Raw genomic sequence first — 26,682 nt, forward strand, 5'->3', positions numbered from 1 at the left:
ACAAATACCCCTGAGCCCAGCCTTTAAGTTGTTTCTGACTTGTGGCACTTTTCTGAGTATGTCTGAGGGACCAACAATCACATATGCTGGAGAAGGGCTTCCTGTGCAGAAAAAGACTCATACCCCCAAAAACTTGGGATTAGACCAAAGAATGCCGTGATACAGTATCATGTGCCAGCAGTTTTCTGTTCAGGAAATCAGTTATTGAAAGCAGTGTCATAAAAGAGAGTTGAGCTAATGAGAAAAGAAATCACACACTTTCCTTCTAGGTATTACAACTGTCTCTGGTAAGAAAAGAAGGGAGCTCAGCAACTGTACTGGGATAGAAAGAAACCATAACTTGTAGTAGTGCTCCAGGTGCTAAAAGCATTCACCTTCCAGGAGCTGGAACTCAAGGGGATCATACATGGCTCTCCCAGGGCAGCCAAAGTGCACACGCTGCCTTCAGTCAGTGCTGAGCAAAAGCCCATCCTGAAATCCAGGAAATCTCTTTGGACACAGCACAGTGAAATCAAATGGCAGGGATGCTCAAACTGCAGCTCCATCTTCCTCCAAGCACTACATACAGCATTCCTTTGTATAGCCTTGGCTGCAAGCCCACTGGTTTCCCCACTTAATGCTGTGACAAGCTGCAAAGCTTTTATATTTGTGGAAGCACATTGAGAAAGTGCCTGAGAAGTGCCAGTAGATGTCTGAAATGCCACCAGCCTGTACCATCTTAAAATCACATGCAGCATTAAGAAAAGACTGATAAGTAAGACTCATATAAAACAGGTTTAACAAACCAAATTAAATAAAAGAAATTAATTTATAACTACTGCAATCTTTCTCCTTTTATGATGACCAAATATGGGTACACAGCATCAGCTTTCAGCAAGGCTGGGGGAAGGGGAAAGACTTAACAGTTGGTCCCATTTAGTCAGACAAAGCTGGAAGGAGGCAAAAGGGTAATAATTTAGTAATGAAGAAACTCCAAAGACCTAGAAAAGCATGGCAGCCTCCAGAGATGGGGCTTGCCAAAAGGCTATTTTGGGGACAGATAGGTCTACAAAGCTGCTATTAAACTCCAATCCTTAAAATAAACCCATAAACTCAGAAAATATTTATCTGTAAGGGTGGCAGCCCAATAAAAGTTTTATGAATGTTTTAAAACTGCCCTGTCAAGGGGCTAGCTGCTCAGTCACCTCCCTCCCTCCTAGAAAAACAACACAAGCAAGAAAGTTAGGCCCATGTGTCAGGTTCCCAAGCAGGAATGACAGGAGAGCCTGAAAAATGGCTCTGCACCTCCTGCACCCTCCCATGAAGCCAGCAGAGCACACACCTCCCTGCTGGGAGCAGGGTCCTGCCACAGCCAACGCCAGCATCCCTGCACCACCAGCCAGCCCTACACACCTTCCCTGGGATCTCCTCTCCTTCCTGTGACTCTCTGCATGCTGAGGAAGGAAATCAGTATTTATGAACAAGGAACACCATGGATGATGGGAAAATATAAACCTAATCTGGTTTTAAAGTTTAATTTCTGAATTCTTCTTGGATCCAGAGATGGCAATAACATTTGGTTTGTATGCCCAAATGGACCAGTCACTGTAATTTGGCACTGGCTTAGAGATGGACAGTGGGCAAAGTGTAGAGTCCACTCTGGACTTTCCATGAGTCCCATTTTTGTTAACACCTAAAGGCTTTAGAGAAAAATCAAGTGGAAGCAATGCAGACAAAAAGAGTGAATTTAAGGAAGAGAACACAAAATTCATTTACAAAACTGTGTGAAGTCTGGAACACCAGACAGAAGAGTGATGCTGCTTCTCTCTCCTGCTACAATTTTTTCCTTCTCTCATTCCCCACCATCAAACCTAAAACTCCACACAAAGCTTAGCCAGAGGAAGCTTGGCAAATTCCTCAAAATCCATGGGAGGAATAACCACTGGCAGGAAAATCAAAATAGGATGAAAGATAAGAACAAGCAATGAAAAACTGTTTGCAGCCAACCAGACTCTCAGTGCTCACATGCAGAATGTGCCATGACAGTAATCAGGGCCAAGCCAAAGCAGCTTTCCAAAAACTGAACTACAGTTTCTTCACACTTGGTCCACTCTTTCTAAGCAGCACTATCCTACATGGTTTCTTCAATTTCATTTTCAAGTAAAATGTTTACAGACTTAAAAGCAATACAAAATGCCCAAAGAAAATAACCCAAACCTCTGTGGCAGAACAGAGGGTCTGATGTGCACTGACACAATGGAGCACACACAGCTCCCAGGCTGGGGGTGCAGATGTGAGGCTGTGGCCAGCCCAGGGATGGTTGGCAATGCAAGATGTTTCCTGTCACCAGTGTCATGTTTGTGCTGTTACAGATTTTTTTTTTTTTTAATGTATTGTGTTACTCCATCTATCTTAGTGAATTGTCTACCTTGTAAAATTCTAATTATATTATTTTCTTCTTGTTATCTGCATTATCTAAAATTATTTATACTATTATAACCTTGGTTTCAAACACTGGTTATAAACATTGTTACAACAGTTATGAGATCAGGGTTCCTATACATACACACAAAGAGATGAATAATTTACTTTCCAACTGCTCTGAAATGCTGGAACATGATTTTGTTTCCCCAACATGCTTCTCTAGCAAAAATAAAAAAAAAACCCAACAAACTTGAGGGACAAGATCCAATCTCTCTTCCCCTGGGATCTCAAAGCAGCAGCTTTCCTGAAGATGGCACAACACTGTCCTGTATTTGAAGCTTTGCTGGCCACTTCTTTCTGGGGGCGTGGAGCAGTTGCTGAGGCAGAGTTTGGCAGGAGTAAGTGCTCTGTTAGATTAAATTTCAGCATAATGTTCTTGATAGGAATCGGAGCACCATCCTGAGAGTGCAACGGGAGGGTAAAACGCCAGCCATCAAGATGGATGGTTTGTTTTTATTTTTATAGAGATTTTCTAAACCTCAACTTTCACCTCTTAGCTCCCTCCCCCTCCTGTTCTCAGTCACCTCCAATACTCCATCTGTCCGCTTCATTTAATAGAAACCTCTATTTCCTAGCTAATGGATGCATTTGGCTAAGAAGATAATCTCTTTGTGTTCGCTTCAGTTGCCACATTCCTGTTATCATATTAATACTGATTAAACATGAAACCCAGCATTGAAGTCAGACCCCACACATCATTTAAAAGCGACAAGATGTTCGTATTTTGGCACTTTGAGACCTCAGCCAGCATGGAAGTGACCTCTCCCCCACTCTGAACACCTTTCAGTTGGGATGCCATCCATATGGATTTGTACAGGACAGGATATTTTAAGAGTATCGTCCTACTTGAGAGCCCCAGACAAAGTTCAGGTTTCCTGAGAAGCTCCAGGAGTGCACAAACTGATCTCAAGGAAATGAAGATATTGCAGGTCAAGCAGCACAACACTGGAGGTTACAGGACAGGAAGGGTCCGTCCAGATCTCTGCTCTCTCAAAAATGGCCATTAACAGCCCATGTTTGTGCCTCAGTTTCCCCATCTATATGAGAGAATATTTCACAAGCTGTGAAATATCCACAAACTGGTGTGCAGCCAGTTAATTAATGTGTGTTTGGGTTTGCACAGCTACAGACTGAAGCTGCTGCAGAAAAATGAAGTATGAATAACCAGACATGAAATCAGCAAAAACTAATTCAACAAATTCTGGGATTTAAGCCAACTTTGTAACATGTCACATTTTAAAATCAGCCAGTCCCACATGTGATAAAGCACACTTCTAAACCAGAGCAAAGCCATCCTCAAATTCCAGAACAACTTTACTCATTGGAACTACATTGCAATAAGACCCAGATGAATTTGTACCATTCCTTTCTCATTTCTCATGTGACCATCATCATCCTCCTCTGTGGAGGAGGAAAACTGGGACAGAACAGTTATGGAAATGAGCCTAATTAGATGCATGCTTTAACTCTCCATATTGTTCAACATGTAACCATCACTAATTTTTTTTAAGAAAAAATTATTAACATAGCTACTTATTTATTTGGGGTTTATACCATTCAATTTAATGGGATACCACTGCAAGTCAATAGAAGCAGAAATTAGTAAAACAACCTCAAAGTTCTGGTGAAATTAGTCATGTATGTCACTGATTTCTCAGAAGTGCAATCAGTAAGAGCCCAAGTTGAAGGTTGTAGGCATCTTTGTGTGCAAACATCAAGTCTCAGAATGAAAGCACCGCAGTTACACATGCTACACATGCAAATTATTTATGAGTTCCTGAAGACAGACCCAGTGTTCCAACCACTCTGATTGCATCTACCTTTCCTTGAGAGCAGGTCTGAGCTGCACGCTCCACTCAGGCAGCACTTTTCCTAGAAGGCGATGCGACACCTCCTGAGCAGCTTTGGAGCAGACGAGGTTACAGCATGGTCAGGAAAGCTCCCTGGGGATGTCAAGAAGGCTAAGCTAACCTTCTGAGATCCGTATAAACAAACAACTGAACATGGAGAGCCTTGAACCCAGGGACTGCTGTTTATCTAACCCCTGAACTCCAAAAGACATCAATCCCTGCCTTATTAAAGAAATGCATACGCTAGCCAGACATGCCTGCTTGATCAGCTCTCTCCCATTCACAGCTTCTCCAGGGTCGGAGGAAGTTTCAACAGGCCCTGTTCCATAAATAAAATCCTTCTGGCTGGCAAGAGCTAAATTGTATCAAGACTGGCTCAGACAGCTTCGATTAGAAATAATTGGCAGGGGTGGACTGAAACACCCTCCATCAGTTTGCCTACAGATGGACTCTTCCTCCTTTTCCTCCCCAAGCCAATTCTACCAGGTTCAATGACAGTAGCAGGGAATCCATACCGTGCTTCCACTTACTCTGTGTGCAGCCCATGTATGCATGTCCTGAAATGTGTGTCCTTTTACTCTTATATTAGTATCTAATATAAGAGTAAAAGCTTTAAATACAGAGGCAATCAACAGGTCTTTACCAGAAGATTCCCAACCATCAGCAAGCAAACCCAGGAAACTTCAGAGTCTGAATAACACAGACCCTTCCCCATCTTTATAAGATTTCTCTCGTTTCTTAGCCACCCAAAAAGCAATCATTTGTGTATACTACATAAATCCATCCTTTCTTGATAATGGTTAGAGAAAATAAGGTTATTCAACCAAACTCATTTGCAAAACTCTAAAGTATAGTCTTCTTACAAGAATCAGTATTTATTAAAGCTCAAAATCTTACAGAGAAACAACATTTAAAATCTGGTGTTAATCTACCTATAATGTTTTCCAAATGCCAAATAAAACTTTTTTCCTGTGCTTATAAGAAATAAGTTCTAAAAGAGACTCACTCCTGCTTTTGCTCCATACATTTACTCTGAAATCTAATCACATATTTAAGACTAAACACTCATGAATTGCACAATGATCAACTGAGCAGAAATAGTCAAGTTGTAGTATTTTCACAGATGTGAGAAATTGATTTGATTTTTCACAGGAATAAATTGTCAAATATTAAATTAGATACATATTTTAGTATTTTCCCAAAAAATCTTTCTATTTGGCCTTGGTCAATGGAAAAATATTCTTAAAAATATTCAGCTTCTCTTAAAAGGAAGAGTAGCTCAACAGAGAGCCTGGGTCAATAAACCCAAGCTTAAATTTCACTTCAAGTAAAAAATAAAAACACTGATAATTCACTGAATAAGTCTATCTTTCTCTGAATGTGCACAATTTCAAGACAGAAAAATAAAACCCAGAACTAAATCCAATTACATTATGTCCTCAAATTACTCACTTCAGAGCCTAACAAGAAAATATGAAGAAAAACTAGGGTAAAAAAGTCTGGGATTGGGGAATCAGGCACCAATTTCCACATGAACTCCAAAGGGACTATAATCTTTGAACATCTTCTGAGGAAGTACTTGTGAGAACAATCCATTGTAATGAGGCATGAAAAGAAAATCCCCAGTTCATGATATACAGCCTGTTCTCCTGTCAGCAGGAACTTGCATTCTGCAGCACATTTTCAGTCCTCAATAAACATCTTCTTTCTCTTATGCCTGGCACAGGCTGCTTGGCACAGCCCATGTTACCATTGTGGGAGCTCGAGAAGATAATTCATTGCAACCATAAAGAAAACAAATGCATATTCTACAGGCTGCTTTCATGTTGTAATACCAATCCTGATGAGCTGATACTTCAGCAGGCAAACAACCCTTTGCCTAACACATCAACTGGCTATATTAAGGAGAGAGAATTGTCCTTTTACAGACACAAAACTAAGGTAAACAAGTGCACTGAGGAGTAAATACATACCTGGCAGCAAACTTGTACTGAACTAAAAATCCTCAGGTGCACAGCAAAAAACCTGCACCACACAAACAGCGATCTTCATTTACATACAATGACACAGTTTAGGTTGGAACAACAAAGTAATCAAAGGGATGGCACAGGTCCAGGTTCAGGGTTCTGTATGTGTATGTATACATATACATACACACACACACATATATATACACATACACACACATATCCCTTTAAAAAATACCCTAAAAAGCAGCAGTGGCTGCTCTGGGTTGTGTGGGAAAGATCAGGGGAAGGGGCTGCAGAAGTGAGAAAAGGCAAGTGGACAAATGGAGAGGGAATTGAGTGGGGAAGGGAGAGTAGAAATGGATTAGGGTAAAACATCAAAAAAAATCAAACTGGGTAAGTCATCAGTTGTAACAGGAAAGAAGAGGTTCTCTGAATCACCTAATTGTCTTGATTTGCTAATCTGGAATAGTTGAGGGGGATGAGGGGAAAGCGGTGAGGGGAACTGAGGGCTCAGAGGTTTAAAAAGAATATTGTCATAAACCCCATAGCAGAATAACATGCAATAGGGAGTTCTTGGGATTGAAGTTACAACTTCAGATATTACAAGAAAGACTTTTCTAAGCAGGATGATGGTCTTCTCTACTTTTCCTATAGCTTTTATTCCATGTATTAAATACTTTTTAAAGTATTTTTTGCAATTTTCTTTTTAAATGTCGTAATACTGCAGCTACAGGCAGGAAATGCTTTTGTTGCTTATGTATAACATTATACAAAATCATGTTACAGCAGAGCCCCCCCTATGAAAACAGGTCTATTGAAGCTCCAGTTATTTCCTATTCTTTATTAAACACTCAAATTCCTTTGTGAAAACACAAACCAAAGACTCCTTTACACAGACTTCCTTGAAATCAATGCACACTATTAAGAACAACTATTTTTTTTTGTCCCCAAACTCAAAACATGGATCAGGCTCTCAAGGTTAACGTCCTTGTCACACAACAGTTCTCATACCCTGTGCACTGGCCACTGTTGTGAGTCAATACTTCAAATACTCTACAATTTGCAAACCACAAAGCTCTATGCCTCCAGGAAGCCCCCGTGGTGTATGTTTTTACTCAGACTTCAAAAAGCTATCAGAACAAACACTGGTGGAAAGGGAAGGTGAAAGGCCCAGGGGATGAACGATCAAAATCGAGTAAACGAGCACAAACAGTTTACAGAAAGGGAGAGAAATTTCATGGCAAGGGGACAACCTGAATGCATGAGTGACCCTTGTGGAGACTTAAGAAGATCAAAGTTATGTAAAGGCTTGTAACCTAAGTATTTTCCACCCAAATACTGCAAAGCCATGAGTGAGAACTGTAGCATCCAAAAACTAGCATCCTGTTTTGCACACAAGAAAGCAGAAATAAAGATGAAGGAAATAATTCCTTCTTTGGTATTGTATAAATAAACTACAGACCTGGGAACACAAAATTTGGGTTCATGGCTTCCAGTTCCTTGCTGTACACAAAGAAGAGGGCTCTTGGAGAAAAAGCTGCCCACTACAAATAGGACAGAACAAGTTCCTCCTGACCAGCTCATCCTGAAACCCTTGGTCCACCTGTCTAGAGAGTACTTCAGTCATCTCTCACCAAAAACCACAACCCTTCAAAGTAAAACTCCACCTAAAACATCAGAAGAAGCAACCACAAATATGCATATCCCCTGTATATTTCTTGGAGAATTTAAGGATGACTTTAAAAAGTACCATATTTGGATGGTTTGGTCATGTAACCGAATTCCTACATTTAGCTGTACTGACATCAGCTAAGCCTCAGCAAGAAAAAGGATAGTTCCTTCCCAGAAGGACAGTGCTTAACTGAGCAGCAGTAAACTAACAGCCATTCTTAGGATGTTTTCTAATTCTTCAGAAGAAACTACTTTGTTCCTTCTGTACATTTTTCCAAGGCACTCACTGAAGCATCCCAAACTTGTAAAGCACAAGTATATGAGAACTAAGTTAAAAAAAAAACCACATTTGTTCTAGGAGATACAAGATATTACCAAATTATTATTTTTTGATGCTCTAAGGCCAAACAGCCAAACTGTACAGACACATAATAAAACCCACTATTAGTTATACTCTTTTTCAAGAAAAAGTTTTCACATTTGAAATTACAGCATGTACTGAATTTGCAAAATGAAACACCTAAAAAGGACAACAACAAAAAACAGACAAAAGGTAGCACATGCCTCCTGCTCTTGTTTGCAGGATGTGTGGTACATCAAACTTCTGTACTATTTCATGAAAATAAGAGAAATTGTGTTGTTCCATGCCATGTTCTAATCCAAACTGTTTGCAACTTCAGCAGCATAAATCCAGTGAAGTCATAATTAAATGAAGAATTTGGCCTGTAAGAAACAGGACAACTGGGTTGTAGTGACTGTGCAAGGCATCTCCACTTTAAAATGAAAAATATCCAAAATAAAAATGCAGCAGAAATTTTAAAACCTGAATATGGTTCTATTCTGAACTTGTGTGTTTATGGAACCATCACACATGTAAAACAGGGTAGGATTCCTTTTATAGGGGAAATAAACCTGCTCAGTTTCTCATTTTGAATACTTAATTTTGCCTCCCACCCACATGTTGGATTTCTTCCTCCTTTTTTCTTCAAAAAGGTAACCTTCAGTAAAGGACCCCGTTGAACAAAGGATTTCCTAAGCACGTGAAGCAAGACTCACCACAGCCCAACAGGCAGTTTATATAACAGCAACAAGGAGCCAAGAGGTGTTAGATAATTTGGAAATGGTGCCCAAGGAAGTTTAGGGTGATGTGATGGCAAATACAAGCACAGAACAAATACAGGCAAATGGAGCAGCCTCTTTGGCCACATCCCCTGCAGACATGCCCTGCCAGGGAGCTGGACTGGGCAATGAGCTCCAAGGGCTTACAGCTGCTGTTATAATTATTCAAAATTCAGCAAAGTAACATCCCTACCTAAATGTGCAAGATGCTTATTTTCTCCCAGGGAATGCAACTTTCCACAATAACTACATTCCCCCAAAATAACAAAGCCTGGATTAACTGGAAAGACTTACGACCACAAGAGACTCTACACAGCAGTAAGGTTATTATACACAGCAGCATTTCCAGCTCTCAGTTTTACCACAAATCTCAAGATAAGTGCACCTCTTTTGAAATCCCAGAACCTAAAAACATGCAACTGAGTGCAAATCTCAGTTTGTTTAATTTATGTATCTAGCTCTTGTGGCTTAGGAGAATCTTATATATGACCTGAGTTTATCTAAGAAAAGAAACAATCTTTACAGATTTTTTTTTTCTTTTAATAAAAGGAAAATCATTCTTTGGGGGCTTACTATCATGAGTACTTTGGACAGCTGACTACCAATGCCACTGCCAATTGAAACAACAACTGCTCAGTTTCAAAAATACTTGTAAAAACCCACAGTCATCTCCCAAGCTCTTCCCTCACTATCAGATCCTGATTTTATCCTCAAATTAAGATAAATAAATTCTATTACAGCATCTTTCTATTTTGCAACAGGGATTTGAAACTTAACTTCAGAATAACCATTAGAGCAGTTGCTGTTCTTAGAGGCAAAAAAAGGCAACTGAATTAGAATGCACTTGGAGCAGACTATTTTGGCAGCTCAATTCCCAGTGGCTGCCATCTGCAGAGGGCAATCTCAGGCACAGAGCTAGACTGGATTTTCCCTTCAGCTTTTCCTTTCAAGAGCTCAAAATATTCACTAGAACAGAACATCCACAGGTCAGAAACAATCACCTCTGCCTTGGACATCTCTACAGAAGCCTGGAAATGGTGGAAGAAATATTTGAGAGCAAACCAGGCTGTCACTGGCATCCAACTTCAGGGACCAAGAAAGATGGGCAGGGGATGCAGCAGCAGATGAATAAAGAACCGAAGCAAAGAGGAGAGAGGTGAGAGCATTAGCAAAAACTTAGTCAAAGTGCAGGGAGGCTCAATGGAGATAGGAAGCAAGTATTAAAAAAAGAAAATGAATGCAAGTGATTACTAAGTGGGGTTTCTTTTGGTTGTGGGTTGTGTATTTTTTTTTCTTCCCCAAGTGGTAGAATCTGTATAAGATACCCTATGGTCAAACAAATCCCATCTGTTGAAATTCTCTTTATTTTCTTAACAGGATTTTTTTTCCATAAATAGCACAAATAATTGATTTCATATTTACAGCAGGACTCCAGTAAAATACAAAAAATAAAGGAATTGATTACTCACTATGGAGAAAAAAAATCCCTCAGTACAGGACAACAGGTCAGTTACAAAGCATCACCAAAAAGAGCAAAGTTTCCTCTTGTGTGTCAGTGTGGGTAATGCAATCACTTAATTATACCTGGTATCATAATGCATCTCACAATGGAGAGTTAATTAAAAGATTTTTTTTTTAATATTTGAAATTCTAAATGCTTAACTTCACACCTTGACTTTTCAAGGTAATTGTCTTTATGGATTGAGGCAGCGCCTACATCCTTACTGCTTTCCACATACAAACAGTAAGCTCAGTAAAACACGCTCTGCTGAGTTGTACAGAAACAAACTGAACAAAAGCCCAAGAGGCAGCAAAGCCCAGAGTGAAAGCTCAGTTTGCTTTGGGGCTGAGCTCACACTTGTGCAAGTGTGAGGTGCTTTGCTGCTCAGGGAAGCAAAAAGGGCTCAGAACACACTGCTCTTTACTGCCACAGCAGGGTTGGTCAGAGAGCAATAGAATGCCTCCTGAAGGACACCAAGAGCCCTGCCCTCGAGGGGAGTTTGGTGGTCACTGGTGTGGTGTGGGCTGTAGGAAAGAAACACTGCAGTCACATCACGTGGTGAAGAACCACCAATGCTCCTTCTGTTGCACTAATGGCATTTCCATTAAGCTCCTCTTGCACAAGAATAGAAGGGTGGGTGGCAGTAAAATAAAAGGCTCCCTCTCACTCTTTTCAATGACCCAGAGGCTCACTGTGCAGCCCATATTGCACCCAACCCAAGGGCTTACACAGGAGCTGGGCTCTTTTCTTGCAGACACACTCAAATGCTGCTGTATCACCTGATGCCTGATAATTCCATAGTCCATGCCTGCTTGATGCCAGAAAAGCAGCTTGCTGGACTCCAATGGAAACTTCAAATCCAAAGAGTCACAACCTGCCCTGGGAGCAGCATCTGCTCTAGTGTGCAATTACCTGCTGCCTGTGAAACCAATCTCACTATCTACACATTCCCCCTTCAGAGCTCTCAGTTCAGAGATTCCATCCTGCAGTTCTGTCATTGCAGACAAGACCAGGATCTCCCAATCCTATCATGAATGAGGCAGACAGGCAGTTAGTAAATTGTTATTTCCTTGACTTCTGTTTTCATTCAGAAGGAATGTACACATTTGATTCCACAAGAACTCTCTAAGGTTGATAAATCTGGTTATTCAGTTTCAAAGGTCACTATGGGCACACATGATGTCACCACTCAAAAGCAGGCTCGATTCCTTCAGGCCAATCTTTTTGTGCAAATGCAGTACAAGTTCCTTGTTCCTATGTGGTCACCGGGACTTCCACATCACTACAGTTTAATCTGCTCAAGAGGGGATCATACAAGGAAGTGATGCCTCTCTGGCAACAATCCTCTCCCAGCTTCTGTCCATACTACACCAGCCAACTTTCACAAAAAGGAGAGAAGGAGATTTATGCCTCAAGTACCCCTTAAGGATTTTAGGTTTTGTTTGGTTTAGAGGGTAGGGGAAAAGAGACTGTGAAAGAACAAGCAGAGCTAATCTCCAGCTTTTAAATAAAACACAGCTACACAGATTTCTTTGCCCTTGGGCTTTTGTTTTTCCTCTTGACTGAAATCCTGCTCAGCCTCACCTGATACTGACAGGGATGGCAACCCACCAGACCCTTGCAGCCAACAATTTTTTATTTTCCTTTATTAAAACAGAAGCCAGGCTGAGAAAACAAGGACATTAAATGTGCCTAAATTCCATTTGGCCTAAGAGAAGATTATCCCATTCTAATGCAATACAAGCAAAGAATTCCAAATGTCAAGATCTCCCACAAAAAAGGTATGCTGCTCAGTGACAGGATGTTTAATTATTCTCAGTGCAAGGAAAAGGTTTAGGCTGCCCATTCCTACTGATGTCAGTAAGGAGTGTCCTCCAAATGACAGAGTTGGGAATATGACATTAACTACAGTCAACCATTTAAAGCTTGTCTCCAACAATTGTTAAGAAAAACCCAACCCCCTGAAAGTAATATTCCACAAATGCTCAGCTTGGAGTGTTGAGACCTACCTGAACAAAGCGACATATGCCTTGAATAGTAATGAAAAATATCAAATATCAAAAAAGAATACAATTAAGATAGCTTTTAAGGAGGAGGTTACAGAAGACAATGTGATACACAAATTATTTTACTGTTGTATTTTTCAATCTTCACATAACTTTAATTTCCCTCATGCTATTTAACCTCCAGTCAACTTCCTTGTTTAAGTGGAATCCTTAAAAATACTGAAAAGAAATTGAATTGCACTTTGAAGCCCTCAGTTTTTAACTGGAATTGAAATCATGCAGAGTAGTGCTGTTCATGTAAAGCTCTTACACCACAGCTCTCCCACTATGTCATTAAGTACTTGGCAAGCCAGTGGGGGATCTCATCCAATGAAAAAAGTGGCAAAATATAAAAACACCAAAGATGCACCAAATCCACAATATGCGGAGGGGGAAACATATTCTGTATTTCTACCCTTAATTTCACATGTAAGAATACATGGAATTCTCAAGAATAAGACACTTTGCTGAATTCTGACACTGTGTGTCATAGTATGGACCACTGCACCCAGAGGTGCTGTGTCCTGGGTGAGGGAGAAGATCTATGCTGTCACTCCAGAACAGACTTTTATGGCATATTCAATCCCTCTTACCCTGACAAGCAGTGGAAACAGTGAAATGGATTGTTCTCTCAAGTGCAAGGCAAAAAGTTACTGGTAACAAAAGACAAAGTCATAAACCAGTTTGTTTTCACCTGTTTTAAGAAACCTAAAACTCCTGTTATCCTGTATGGCTAAAAAGAACAGAGAAGCCACAAAGCTTGTACTCCAATATTCTCATTTTTATCTCTTCTTATGAAAAGTGTCTTTTATTACATTTAAATTTGCTCAATTCAGAAATGTGTTCAGCTCTTAGGAGTGTTAGATATGCACTGCTTCTTTCACATTAAGAAATAAGGTAACTCTTAAAGTCACGTACAGCAATTTTTAGTCAAAAAGAGGAGAATGGCAGTTAGACACATTGCAGTGCCTCAGAAAGGATGAACACTTCACTAGAAATTAGACAGAAAGACAGAAAGGAAAGTGAACCATGCCTGAGATATCACACATGCTCCAATTAGATTTGAAGTTGCTGCCTTTTACAAAATCAAGCACACGACAAACGCAATGAGCCAAAACCAAAGAAATGGGCACGTCTAAAGTCAGTCTTTTAGAAGATGTCACAACACACAGCAACAAACCATGATTTTGCAAACCAAGCACAGTTTTACAGGGTCAGTTCTTGAGTGAGAGACAGTTAAATAAAATCCACAATTAGCATGAAGTTATTCAAATGATTTGCTGAACTTTCCTCTAAATGTCTTATCAACTGGTACAACATTCCTTGGTGCAAGGTATGTTGAAATAAGTATTTTCCAAAGACTGTCATTGTTAGCTTTTATCTTCTTTAGAATAAAACACTTAAACATACAGTCCTTGCCTCCCCAAACTTGTTCTTGAACAATACTTCTCACTCATTTGCCCTGTACAGCGTTCCATTTACAACTAAAACAGCTGCCACATATCACCCACCTCAGCAAGCAGTGCCCCATCAGTAGCTCACTCCCTCACCCACACAAAGCATATCTTTAAAAGCAGTGTAGTTTAAATTGCCTTTCAAACCCCGTCTGCTTTTTAAGCAGCTTGTTAAACTACACAAAACTCTCTTGTGAGTTTAGAGATTATGTCCCTCTTTTTAGGCATTTGATCATGCAACCAGTCTGGAAAGGAAGCGTCATCCTGTCAATTAACAGGCCTTGAAACTTTGCCTTCAGTTAAAGCACAAACAGCTCCACAACTGAGCCCCACAGAACAGCAGATCTGCCAGCAAATATTTCTTTTTTTTTCTTTTAGATGCGCCTGCAAACATTCTAGAAAGGTCATACCTTGTCATTCAAGCAATAAAAGCATGCTGGGACACAAAAAAATGAAGTGAGCTGAAAAAGAAATTGTACTTCCACCCACCATCCTACTACCTGCCTGTTTTACCCTGCACTAGCAAACATCCAGGCAAACTACACATAAATATTTTCAAACTAGAATACATCTTCATCTGCAAAGATGATCTGGCAGTGCAAGACATCTCTGCTAAATAACATCTCTCAATAGTCAAGTTACATTTTGCATTATTTCTTGTTATTAAGCTTTGTTTCCACCTCCTTGGACCACCCTAAGGGATTCTTCTCCATTATATCCTTCAAATACATGTGGATAATAATATCTCCCACTTCGACATCGTTTAGCCAAGTTTCATGCATTTCTTTTCATCTTCTTTCCCTCATAAATCAATCCCTTCAGCCTCTCCAGCATTCTTGCTGCTCTTCCCTGAACTTTTTCCAAAGTTCTGACATCTTTCAGCAACTGAGGAACTTCCAATTGCATGCTGTACTCTAGATGTGCTTTTTGTACTCTAAAGAAAGATAATTATGTCTTTTCAAGAAATATTAATGCTCTAAGCCTGGAATAAATCTAAATCAGGAATTTCATTATTTTGGGGTTTTTTTCCAAAATTGATAGCAATTATCCCCATTTCAGAAAGCAGAAGAGCAGAGAGAAGTATCTGACTTATTGCTGCACACAAGCAGTGCCGGAGTAAGATCCATGTTCTGCCATTCCCAGTTGAGGTCTGCCAAGTTTCAGCCCACAGATGACATAAGACAAAGTTCCCAGGCAGATCCATAGCAAACACAAGCCTTTTCCAAGAGAGCATGGAAGAACACTTGGGGAGCCCAACACTTTCTCACATGAGAGGTGGTGTTGGTACCAGAGGGACCATGCAGTGCCCTAAGATGTGCCATGGTCTATTATCACCTTTAGTAGTCAGAACACAAATCTCCTTGAATTTTACTGCCATGGAGAGGTTTGTTTCTAGAACCAGCTATCATCAGGTTGGCTAGCTGAACAAGCTCAGTTCTAGGGGTTGACTGGCTTTAAATAGGAGAGGACTGATGGACTACCAGGCTCAGGCAGCACAAGGCAGTTTTCAACCTGGACATTTCCTTTCCTTCCCTCCCACTCCCTGACACATTTCTGAAGGAATCACATAAAAGTAACTTTAGAAAAATTTAAAAAAAAGTCTACCCTCCAAAAATATGAAAGAGACTGTATGAGAGGAGACAAGGATGAAGAATGGGATGGGGGTAAGGGAGAGAGAAGTCTGACCAGTTAAATTAAAAAAAAAAACAACTCACAAACAGGGTGCAGACACATTGAAAAAGCAACACTGATCTAACAAAGGAATGTGAACTGCAGTTGACTCAAGCAGTATCACAGCAATGGCCCTCCCCCTGCACACAAATCTCTGGAACTCTTAAAGAGACAGGTTTTTAGGCTCTTTCAAATTCTGTGCTTCTTTTCCATTCCCTGATACTCTCAACCTCACTTAACTTACTGCCTTTTCTTTCCAAACAACAAGAGCACCCAAGTTTGACCCAGACTAAAGCAAAGCAAACTAAGTTGTATTATTCTGCCTACCTTAGACAGGTATTAAATTCTAGCATTCTGCCACATATTCTTCTCATTGAAAGAATAAACCATAAAGGGTCCTCTGTTTCAAGGTCTGCTGTTGAACATATGATGAGTGTAACCAAGATTAGATAATGAACACCTTGGTGAAAGGTATCATTTCTTCCCACTAGCTTAATGGACAGAGCAAAATGCCATTATCTAAATCTATATACAATTTTCTTAATGTAACTGCTGGTTCACAATTACAGTTCCTGCTTAAATCCACAAGGGTGCCAGAGACTCCTTACAAGGCTTCTCTCTGTCCCAGGAAGAACCATTTCCTCCATCCAAAAAAGTAGAAATGGCAATGTAAATGCTATCCTCCTTTTCTTTTTGTTCATCAGATTTTTGCCTCTGGGAGGGAAAAGTTACTAAGAACATTACATAACTACATTTTTAGGCAAGACACCATCTTGATTTTCAGCTTTTCATCTCTAAGGTCATCTATGCATCATTTCATCACCTACCTAAAGGTACCTAAGGAATTCCCACAATCTTTTATATACCAGAAAACTAAAAGTAAACATGTATCTGCTGCAACCTTTTTCTTTAAATGTGAAATGTGCTTGCTAATTAGGCTCTCAGACCTATTTGGAAAATCAAGCATTTGATTACAAAACTAGAAGTACAGCTAGGATAGAACACATGAGATATTTTATATAGTCAGAAATTCTTATCCTCTAATAGGAAGAAGAAAGGAAACTTGCAGACGGTCAAAATTAGAGCAGTTGCATCACACTAAATTAAATGCAAAGATAGTGCATCTTCTGCAAGGAATCAGGAAACTTCACCTTTCTCTGAAGATCAATGGCTATGTTGACTGTTTGCTGCCATAGAATACTGTAATTTCTTTTCTCCACTTGTTCAACAGAAGCTATCTTGCTCATCTCCTAAGAGGGTGGGGGATTAACTAGTGACAACTGGGCTGAAGGGAAAACAAAAATACAAAAGTACTGCCTGGTATCCTTAAAAATCTTATCCTGCAATCTGAGTTAAATCCAACACCTATTACTGCCTTTTGAAAAGGCTCAGAACTACTCTCCTGCCTTAAACGGTGGGAAAAAAACCCCAGTAAATGACACTTATAAACTCTAGCACCCATAATTTCCCATGCTCTAACCTAAGGAGGCATAAATCCTCCCTGTAATTCACCAAGGATGAAAAATACAGTCATATATAATATTATAAAACTAGGAGACACAAGCAATAAAAAAACTCTCAAGATGTCCAAAACCCCATTTATCAAGCAGTTTTTGCTTGAAGGCAAGTTAGGTAATAACATGCAGAACAGAGCCAATTTAAGGAACTTGCATCCAATATACTATACTTAATAAACAGCCACAGGTAAAAATGATTGCAGGTTTGCTTTCTTTTATTTGTTCAGAAGGGCTCTGGTGCAAATCATACATACATTAGGAGAGGAGAGATTACCACAAACCTCTCTGGGCACAGGCATAATTACTGTGTTAGAGCCACTTAGCAAGAAGTCATTTTGAGACCTGAGTTTGTTGGCACAGGGGATGTGGCTTCAGGCCATTCAGTGTCACACGGTAAGTCACAGCCACCATCATGCAATTAGAAGAGGTACAGGGCCCCACCAGATCACTGCTCCAACTGGGCTTGAGCTGATTTCAAAACTTCAGGAGATTACTGGTAACACTTCACCTTGCAATGTGGAAAGTTCCTGGACATAGATTGTCAGTAGTTAACTGCTAACACCTACCTGGAATGCGGATTTTGAATTTGCCACTTTGTCCAAAACCACCATCTATTATTCCATCTTCTCCTGTAGACAGTTTCACTTTCAGACCCACAAAAATCTGGATGTTTGTTTCCTTTTTAAACAATGAACGACCAATCACACTGTAATCATCCATCACCTGCAAAAAAAAAAAAAAATAGGAATTCATAACTCCAGAAGCTAAAGTGACACGAAATTATTCATGTTATGTGCTAAGTTTGGCAACTTCTACCACTCCACCTTTCACAAACCATTTACCCCCAAAATGAGCAAAACTCTGGGTGAGTCATCTAAACTGCTGAGTTTAAGGCAATTTGTGTCTAAAACCATAGAAGATTTTATGAGCTAACATATTTCTGCTTCTACCTCCCCTATCAAAATATAAGAAGAAGAAAACCTACATCAGAACATGCTGCAAAGATTAGTTAATTAAAATATTTTTTCTGCTTTGAAACCTTTCCACGAAAGTCACTGAAGTACCTATCTTGACAAAAAGTTTATTCCATTATTTATTCTACAGCTAAGTACATTATCACCAACATAAACATTCTTTCTCTTAGCTCCAGACCTGCACTCCAACAGTTACACTTCCAAAGAAATGACACAGCTTCTAAATAGAGCCTTTTAAATACTCACCTTAACATACATATTGATTTGTTAAACCAAGAGCCTTATGACCACTGTATCCAATTTTAATTTCAAGGTTTGTAACCCAGTGGGAAGAACCATTCCAAGTTGAATTGTTAATTAAGCTATCAGGAACAAGAGGCAGTGAGGTTGGTGGGTAAGGCAAGATAAACAACCCTCCCTTAGGCATTACAAAGTATGAGGTGCAGTCAAGTGAGCCTAATCCTGTAGGTGTGAATATCCTTGGACAGCCAATGCCTGCAGTTACTCTACCCTGTAGATGCAGAAAGAACATTTATTTATCAGAATAAATATGGGGATATTACTTCAATCTTTCCAAGATTATTTTACGTGGTAAAAGTCACAGCTCTTCTTCACATCTCAGGAACCATTTTTAGCTACACCTAAGGGTTACAAAGACAAAGTGACTTAGAAAGTAAAGAATTGCAATCAGTTCTGAACACTCCCCTTTACTCAGTTTAAATGAACTCAAAATATTGAGGACTCAAAACATTGCCAGTTTATTAAGCAACTGTCCTTCCCTGAAGCCTCCTCCATAAACTATAATGCATATACAGACTCAAATTCCTACAACTGTTATTATTTTGTTACATTTATACGCCTCCGTTTTAATGCCAATCTCAGGATAGTAGTAAATCTAGCATCAGAAATTTCATTTTTGTTTTATTTTAAACAGAATTTACTTGCTCAGCTATAAACAGTCTTGAAAGGGCTGTGCAGTATTAGAGAGCACTGGCAGGACCTCTCCCTGTCCCAGACCAGGTGCAGGATGAGAAATATGTAGAGCCCTTGTTGCTTCTGTCATGTGGAGATGACAACAGGACAGGCAGCCTGCTCTGGGCTGGGTGCAGCCAAAGCTGTAGGCAGGAACACTCAGATGCCTCAACAACACTCACTGCCCAAACTCCTCATCTTTCCCCAAAAGGACACATTTATGGGTTTTTGTTGTGTCTGTCCTCTCCCACTGCTTCCAAATAGCTTGTGAACCATTGATGGCAGTATCACTGCTCAGCAACATTCTGGCTTAAATGCAAAACTGAGTAATGTCTTTTCCTAGAGCCCCTGATAATAAGTAGAGGTTAAGGGGGAAGATAAGCTTTCAGGCACACTTGCCTTTCTTTGGCTAGATTAGAAGAAAAAGAAGCTGTTAATTCCAACCTGAAGAAGCTCTTACAGTCTCAAAACCTACATTTTTTCCCAATTACAGTGGCTGGAGAAATGAAAAAGTTACTTCATCTTATAAATCTTCTATTCCTAAAACAAGAATTTCAAAACTGTTCATATCCCTCTTGTCCACTGTTGGCTAGTGTTTCTTTCCCCTGTGTTTGAAATACAGATGGTACAATATGCTCCAGGGAGGATCTCTAATATATCTATTATTTTTGCAATTATCCCTCAAATGGCACAGGAAGCCATCTTAAAGGGCCAACATCTTTCTAAACATCTTTTATTTTTCTAAGAGCACTTCAAAGTTATCTTTAACTTAATTAAAAATGGAATTACAGGATGAGCAATCATACTAGGCTAGCATGGCTCAGTTTAGAGCTTCCCCAGCAAGGCTGTCAGAAAAAACTCCAGTGACTTCTGTGAGCAAGTGTTATAGGCATCAAGTACCTTAGAGTGAACTAGCAATGATAACCTTTAATTGAGTAGAAGAAGAGAAACAAAACAAAATCTATCAGCATTTAGTTACGCCACACTCACTTAAAACCTCTGAATTAAAAAACCCTTATCTTTTATAAAGAAAGGTGCTTTTTGGGGTCTTGCTCTTGTACACTCAGTATAGGAAAGTAACCAGGGACTCCAGCTACACTGTTCTTTTCACTCCAATGGCTACAGAATCATAAGGTTGGAAGAGACCTTGAGTCTAAGCCATGCCCTAACACTTCAACTAAACCATGGCACTGAGTGCCACATTCAGTCTTTTATTAAACACATCCAGGGATGGTGATTCCACCACCTCCCTGGGCAGACCATTCCAGTACTTTACCACCCTTTCTGTAAAAAACTTTTTCCTAATATCCAACCTACATTCCCCTTGGCGCAGCTTAAAACCGTGTTCTCTTGTTCTGTCAGTGCTGCCTGGAGAAAGAGACCAGCCCCACCTGACTAAAACCACCTTTCAGGAGTTGTACAGAGTGATAAAGTCACATCTGAGTCTCCCTTTCTCCAAACTAAACACCCCCAGCTCCCTCAGTTGTTTCTCACAGGGTTTGTATTCCCAGCCCCTCTCCAGCCTCGTTGCCTCCTCTGGACACACTCGAGTGTCTCAACCTCCTTCCCAAACTGAGGGGCCAGAACTGGACACAGCACTCCAGGTGTGACCTCACCACTGCCAAGTACAGGGGCAGAATGACCTCCCTGCTCCTGCTGGCCACACTGATCCTGACACAGGCCAGGATGGCCTTCTTGGCCACCAGGGCACACTGCTGGCTCATGTTCACTCAGCTGTCAGTCAGTACCCCCAGGTTCTTTTCTGCCTGAGCACTGTCCAGCCACACCATCCCCAGGCTATAATATTGCAGGGAGTTATTATTTTGCGGCCAAAATGCAGGACTGGGCACTTGGACTTACTAAACTTCATCTTATTGGACTCTGCCCATCCATCCATTCCAGGCCTCTCTGTAGAGCCATCCTACCTTCCCACAGATGGACATGTGCTCCCAGCTTAGTGTCACCTGCAAATTTACTCAATCCCCTCATCCATGTCATCAATGAAAACATTAAACAGAACTGGCCCCAGCACAGATCCCTGAGGGGCACCACTGGTGACTGTGGATGCAGCACCGTTCACCACCAGTCTCTAGGCCTGGCCATCCAGACAGTTCTTAACTCAACTTGTTAAAAAAAACCCCCTCCTTTAACCAATGAATATGTTCTGTAGGTATCACCATGATTCCTTGGGCATCTCTACAGGCCTTTAGAAACAAAACACTTTAGTGGTGCTGAGATAATAAGTGATCAGTGACTTGCCTGACTGGCTGTTTGGAATAAAACCTCTATGACCCGAAGTATCTGTCTCACACACTAATTACTACAGACCCCATCCTGTGCCATCCTTGCCCTCCGGTGGGCCTATCACCATTTTATCCCCGACAAAGACAAAATAACTAGAGAATGCCTGTCCTAACAGGAACTAAGATAACTGGATCAGTCTTTGCATTAAAATAAATGAGTGTAGCAGAGAATTGCTATGAAGGAAAGCTCATTTTCTCAACTTTAGGATTGCATTAGAAAATAATAAAAGAAAAAGAAAAATTATATTTTTGGTTTAGCTTTGCTTTGTGTAAAAAGGGGAAGAAATGCGTGTTGTTCTCTCTAACTGAAACTCAACACTTCCAATTACTTTACCAGCAATTTACCTCCAATGGTGGGATTTTAACTTAATCCCCTTTGAGTTCTCAGAACATCTACAATGGCAATCACTTTGCCTATTAGCTGAACAGCCTTTCGGGAGAGCTTTCTGCTTTTCTCTCAAACACTCTTTCTTTTGGTATAAAATATGATGAACTTACAAAGCCAAACGCCACAAAGACAGTAAGGGATCCACAGTCTGCTCTGAAGCAGCAGCAAGGGGCCTAGCAATGAGGGCAGACTAATTTTATTAACTTCAGGGAAACTTCAAAAAGCTTTAGGGCTTTAATGCCAGACAGAGACGACCCCAAAAGTCAGTTTAAGTGCTGCATAAACAAAGGATTAGGGCAAGAAAAAGCTGAAGGCTCCTTGCATTTCTTGTTTATATAGTCATATGACCTAGTAGGAGTGGGAGAGGGCTGCCTCTCTGACTTTAATCCCCCATGGTGTACAGTGGCGTTTCAGTTCACTGACCTACATTACGATAATATTTTTTTAAATTTATGGGCAGAGGTGCAGTATCAAACTCACTTAAGGACATTTAAAAAAGAAAAGGGGCAGGATGGGAAAAATACCCAGAAGAGAAATTTTCTGGCTGGTATAGCCTCCCCCTCTCACTTAGGTTAGATCAGCAGCTTAGAAAAGGATTTCAAGTTCAAAGGGAATGTCTCTGTTACTCTTGTTTTATGGCTTAGACCAGAGGACACAATAGCACTGAGTTTATGAAATATCCCTTCCCACTTGGCTTTTGTGTTTGCACAAAAAAAAGTAAACAGTGCTTTATAACCGTAGGTGAAGTATGTGCATCTCTGGCACATAACCCTTGTGCTGAAACCAAGAAGTTAGTGAAAAAAAAAAAATAACCAACTTGCACTCCTCATCTCTTCAGTACTTATCCTGCCTTAGACTGCTTGCAAAATCACAGTTCACGTTATGTGTTGGAATTCAGTGCAAAGCATAGTATTAATTCCAAGGAAAAACAACTCCAGGATGCCCCTTAGAGCAGGATAGCAAGTTCTACTGTCCAGCCTGTTAAACAATCCTTCTTTTTAGGATGATTTAGAAATGAATGTCATCTGAACACCCTCTCAACATATTTTGAGAGCAAATAACTTCACCTCTTCATTTATCTGTAGGAAAAAAAAAAAGTGGATCAGAACAGAAACACAGGAGGAAACAAAGTGGTGCCAGTATGAGAGGGAAATAAGGAAAGGCTTAAGACAAAGTAAAAGCACTGAATATGAAATACTAGAAAAGATACTGAGAAAGAGAAGGAATAACCTTTTCTGATTTAATAAAAAGTTGCATGAGTTTAAAAAGAAATTCTTTTAAAGGCCTAAGGATTATTCTGAGCAAACTCATAAAAGGTTCATTGGAACTAAAGCAGAAAAACAACAGGAGAGAAAAAAAGAACAAAAAGAACCTGTGACTAATACTGAAAATACAAAGCATTTTTATTACTTTTTTGTACGTCAGAAAAAGTGCACTTGAGACATCTTCATCATGATCAGTGACAGCTCATTTATTTCTAGAAAACAGTTTCAAGCACTTTCCATTTCTGTGTCAGAAATGGGAATGTTTTTGAGGCTGCAAATTCCTGTTCTCTTTTAAAACAAGGTTTCATGCATTGAGAAAATGATGGTACATGAGGCCACAAAAAGGGTGAAGGAGAAAGGAACTGAGAGGATTGCACCAATGACCAAGTTACCAGCTTTTCTGACTCTACAAAAACTTCTAGCTCATAGCTGATCACTGAGAACTAGCTGAACAACTTGGGACAAAGAAAGAATCATTTGGTCAGTCACAGCTTTTCCTCAAGAGCTTGCTTACAGCAACATAAAGACTTTTCTTTCTGCAACTCCCTCCAGCACTAGAAGCCTCCATCTTCACATCTCATTACTGCTCTTTTAATGGAAGCCATCACATTAACTTCTCCACATATCCATTAACTTGGTTTTCAGATGTTTGTCCCATCCCTCACCAGCCTATGTTTCTTATATCCAAAAACCATTTTCCTTTCTCTGCCTTTGAGTAAAGGGACAATTGAGTTTGGGAACATTTAACAAGCAGCCATAAAATGCCCTTCTCTTTGCTGAGCATTGTGCCACCCCCAGAACCTGGTCAAACCTTGCATGGCAGAAAAAAAAAAAAAAAAAAAAAAGGAGTGCTGAGTACTGAATTAAGACAATGAGTGAGAGGTGCACAACCAGACTGCTCTAGATTCTAAAAGCCCTACACCTCCCCAACAGCATTCTCACAGCACATACAGGGTTTCAGCAGGGCCCTGCTCATTCATTATGCACCTTCATAGTGCAAGTTTCCTTCATCTCTGTTTAAAGCTTAGCAGGGTTGAATCCCAAAACAAGCATAGGCACTGAATTCCTGACATGCTCTGAATGAAAACATTAGTTTTACCAAGTGAGAAGAAACTGGTTCATGTCATGATTTCATTTTTTATTAATCTATGCTGCATTCCCATTATGTGGAAAAAGCAACATTAACAGATATGGGAAAGTGGAGGCTCGCTACACAGATTAAAAACCCTGTGATCCTTACTATCCAAGAATAAAAACTAAACCACAAGCTGCTCTGTAGACCAGATGGTATGTACAGGTCTTGACCTGGCTCTGTAAGCATGACACAGAGAGGAATGCCAAGCTGAGGATGTCTTCTCTTCCTGGAGAAGGTTCTGAGCAGCCAGGAGGATTGCTGGTGGTACCTCCATGACTTAAAAATACACAGGTAATTTCTTAACTATTTTAAAGTATTTTTAACTGTGGTGATCTCAGGTTCTTAAATCCTAAGCATCCAAAAAGAGACACCAGTAGGACACGGCAAGTTTCATTTGGAACATTGCACAGACCTGGCACATAGCAGGAGGTCAGCTATAGCCACAGTAAGTTTAATTTCTAAAGGAAACTGCCCACAAATAGCTTGAGGAGGGCAGGGGGGAAATGAAGAGCAGAGGCTTACAGAATCCTCACTGGAAGGAGGCAACAAGGACAGGACAGGCCTGGAAAGAGCTTGCCTGAAGCAACTGCTGCTGAGGAAGAAGAGGGAACTGTCTCTGACAGAGACTGGCATTCCCCTCTCAAGACATTCAAATACCCTGAGTCTGTCCCCTCCCTGAGGATCTCCACCTCCAGTGTGTGGATCTGCTGCCCAGAGCCACCTCCTCCAGCAGGTAACAGCTTCCTTCTGCCATTTGGCTAACAAGGTTTGTGCTACCAAGCCACACAAGCCTGTGCTACACTGGATGTTTACATCTGCAGCCCCAGTGAAGGTGCCCAGTAAAGGGATGGCCATGCTTCAGCAATATGGAGGTTTAATTTTACTTATCTTTTGACTTTAAAAATACCTAGGAAATTAAATAACTTAGGTTTTATATGAAAGTAAGTTGCAGAATTGGGCACTTAAGAAGTTAAGAAATGCCAGATGTCCATACAATCTTATCCCTGTTCCTCTTTGATATGCTCCATGATATAGTCTTAACATGACCACATCCAAAAAAATTTCAGAGGAACCTTGCCTTATTAAGTGCACAGGGGAACAGAATTAATGTTGCATAAGCAACTGTAAATCTGGTATTTCCTAACTTTCAAGTTCTTGATTTTGCAACCTAAGCAACATTCTTAATTTATTTTTGTATCCAATAAATAAAACGGTGTATTGGTTGCCTTGCTGACAAACTGATTCCCCCACAGGTGACTGTTACACAACCTCAGAAAAATCAAGACCAGCTGTCCACACACTTGCAAGACTCAAAAGCATGTCTGCCTTTTAAATTTAATAATGTAAATAATAACCATAGGTGTTACTCAAACCTTGCAAAATTCTCCTATCCAGTCACGTGGAGTAAGCCATTCTTTTGCTGGTGAGTGAATAAAACTTTTTTTTTTTTTCCTGTGGGTAAGAAGACAGATTCTGCAACTTACCTGATACACTTTTATGGCAAATTTATTGTACTGTGCTAATCCATAAGCTGAGTTTGGGAACTATCACCATCCTTTTCTCAGCACTGTTAAGCAGAAATGCTATTTCTGTTTAATGGGCAATAAGCCCTCTCTTCTCCCTTCCCCCAGCTAGGCTTCTCAAACTCTTTTACTGAAAAACTAAACAAGAGCCAATAAATAAATGCATCTTTTCTATTCCTATTTAACAGTGCATTTTAACTAGTGAATGTGCTGTGCACTTTTATTCACCTGATTGCCTTCATCTCTGTATTATTACTGCATTAAGCATACCATCAGCAGCCAAGCAGAACCAAACAAACTCATGTTCAGACTTCAAAGCAGGAAAAATAGTAATTGTGGCGTCTGCATGTTTACAGTAGGTGATGGAGTGACATCCACCACTTCTCCCAGCTAGAGTCACAGAGGGCTCTGCAGACAGCCCAGGACACTGCTTGTACGAGCAGGCAGAACTCCATCAGATTTCAGAGTGCAGCCTTGTTACTCACAGGGGGTCCCTATCAGTCTGCAAACCCCACCTCAGTCACCCAGAAAGCACCTGCCTGATGCAGGGTTTTACTTGCTATGCCCCTGGCATGGCATTGTCACTGTAGATGCAATATTAGCCCTAGTAAGACAAAAAAATATTCTGTACCTAGAAATAAGTTAAATGGAAGAGTCTGACTATCCAAGGTGGTAAAATTTAATTATCTTCATTCACAGCAACACCATGCAATCACTCAGCAGAACATTTAAGGGACAGTATTTCTGCCACACGTACTTTGAAAACAGTCTAAAGTCACAACTGTGAAACAAATTCTGCTATTATGGATATCTGCAAAGGATTAAGTGAAAAAAGTACCAGTGTTGTTTATAAATTATCCA

The 26,682-nt window shown here is 40.2% G+C and overlaps 1 protein-coding gene across 1 annotated transcript in view; it reads right to left on the bottom strand.

The window, feature by feature from the left end:
• EEFSEC (eukaryotic elongation factor, selenocysteine-tRNA specific) overlaps positions 1-26,682 on the bottom strand; it is a 122,594-nt gene that overhangs the window by 22,980 nt on the left and 72,932 nt on the right. Inside the window, exon 6 of the mRNA XM_059856521.1 lies at positions 17,828-17,984. Within this exon, the coding sequence (XP_059712504.1) occupies positions 17,828-17,984 (157 nt within the window). The remainder of the gene's footprint in view (positions 1-17,827; positions 17,985-26,682) is intronic.

This window comes from Haemorhous mexicanus, chromosome 11, assembly GCF_027477595.1.
Source record: "Haemorhous mexicanus isolate bHaeMex1 chromosome 11, bHaeMex1.pri, whole genome shotgun sequence".
In the NCBI taxonomy this organism is placed as follows: domain Eukaryota; kingdom Metazoa; phylum Chordata; class Aves; order Passeriformes; family Fringillidae; genus Haemorhous; species Haemorhous mexicanus.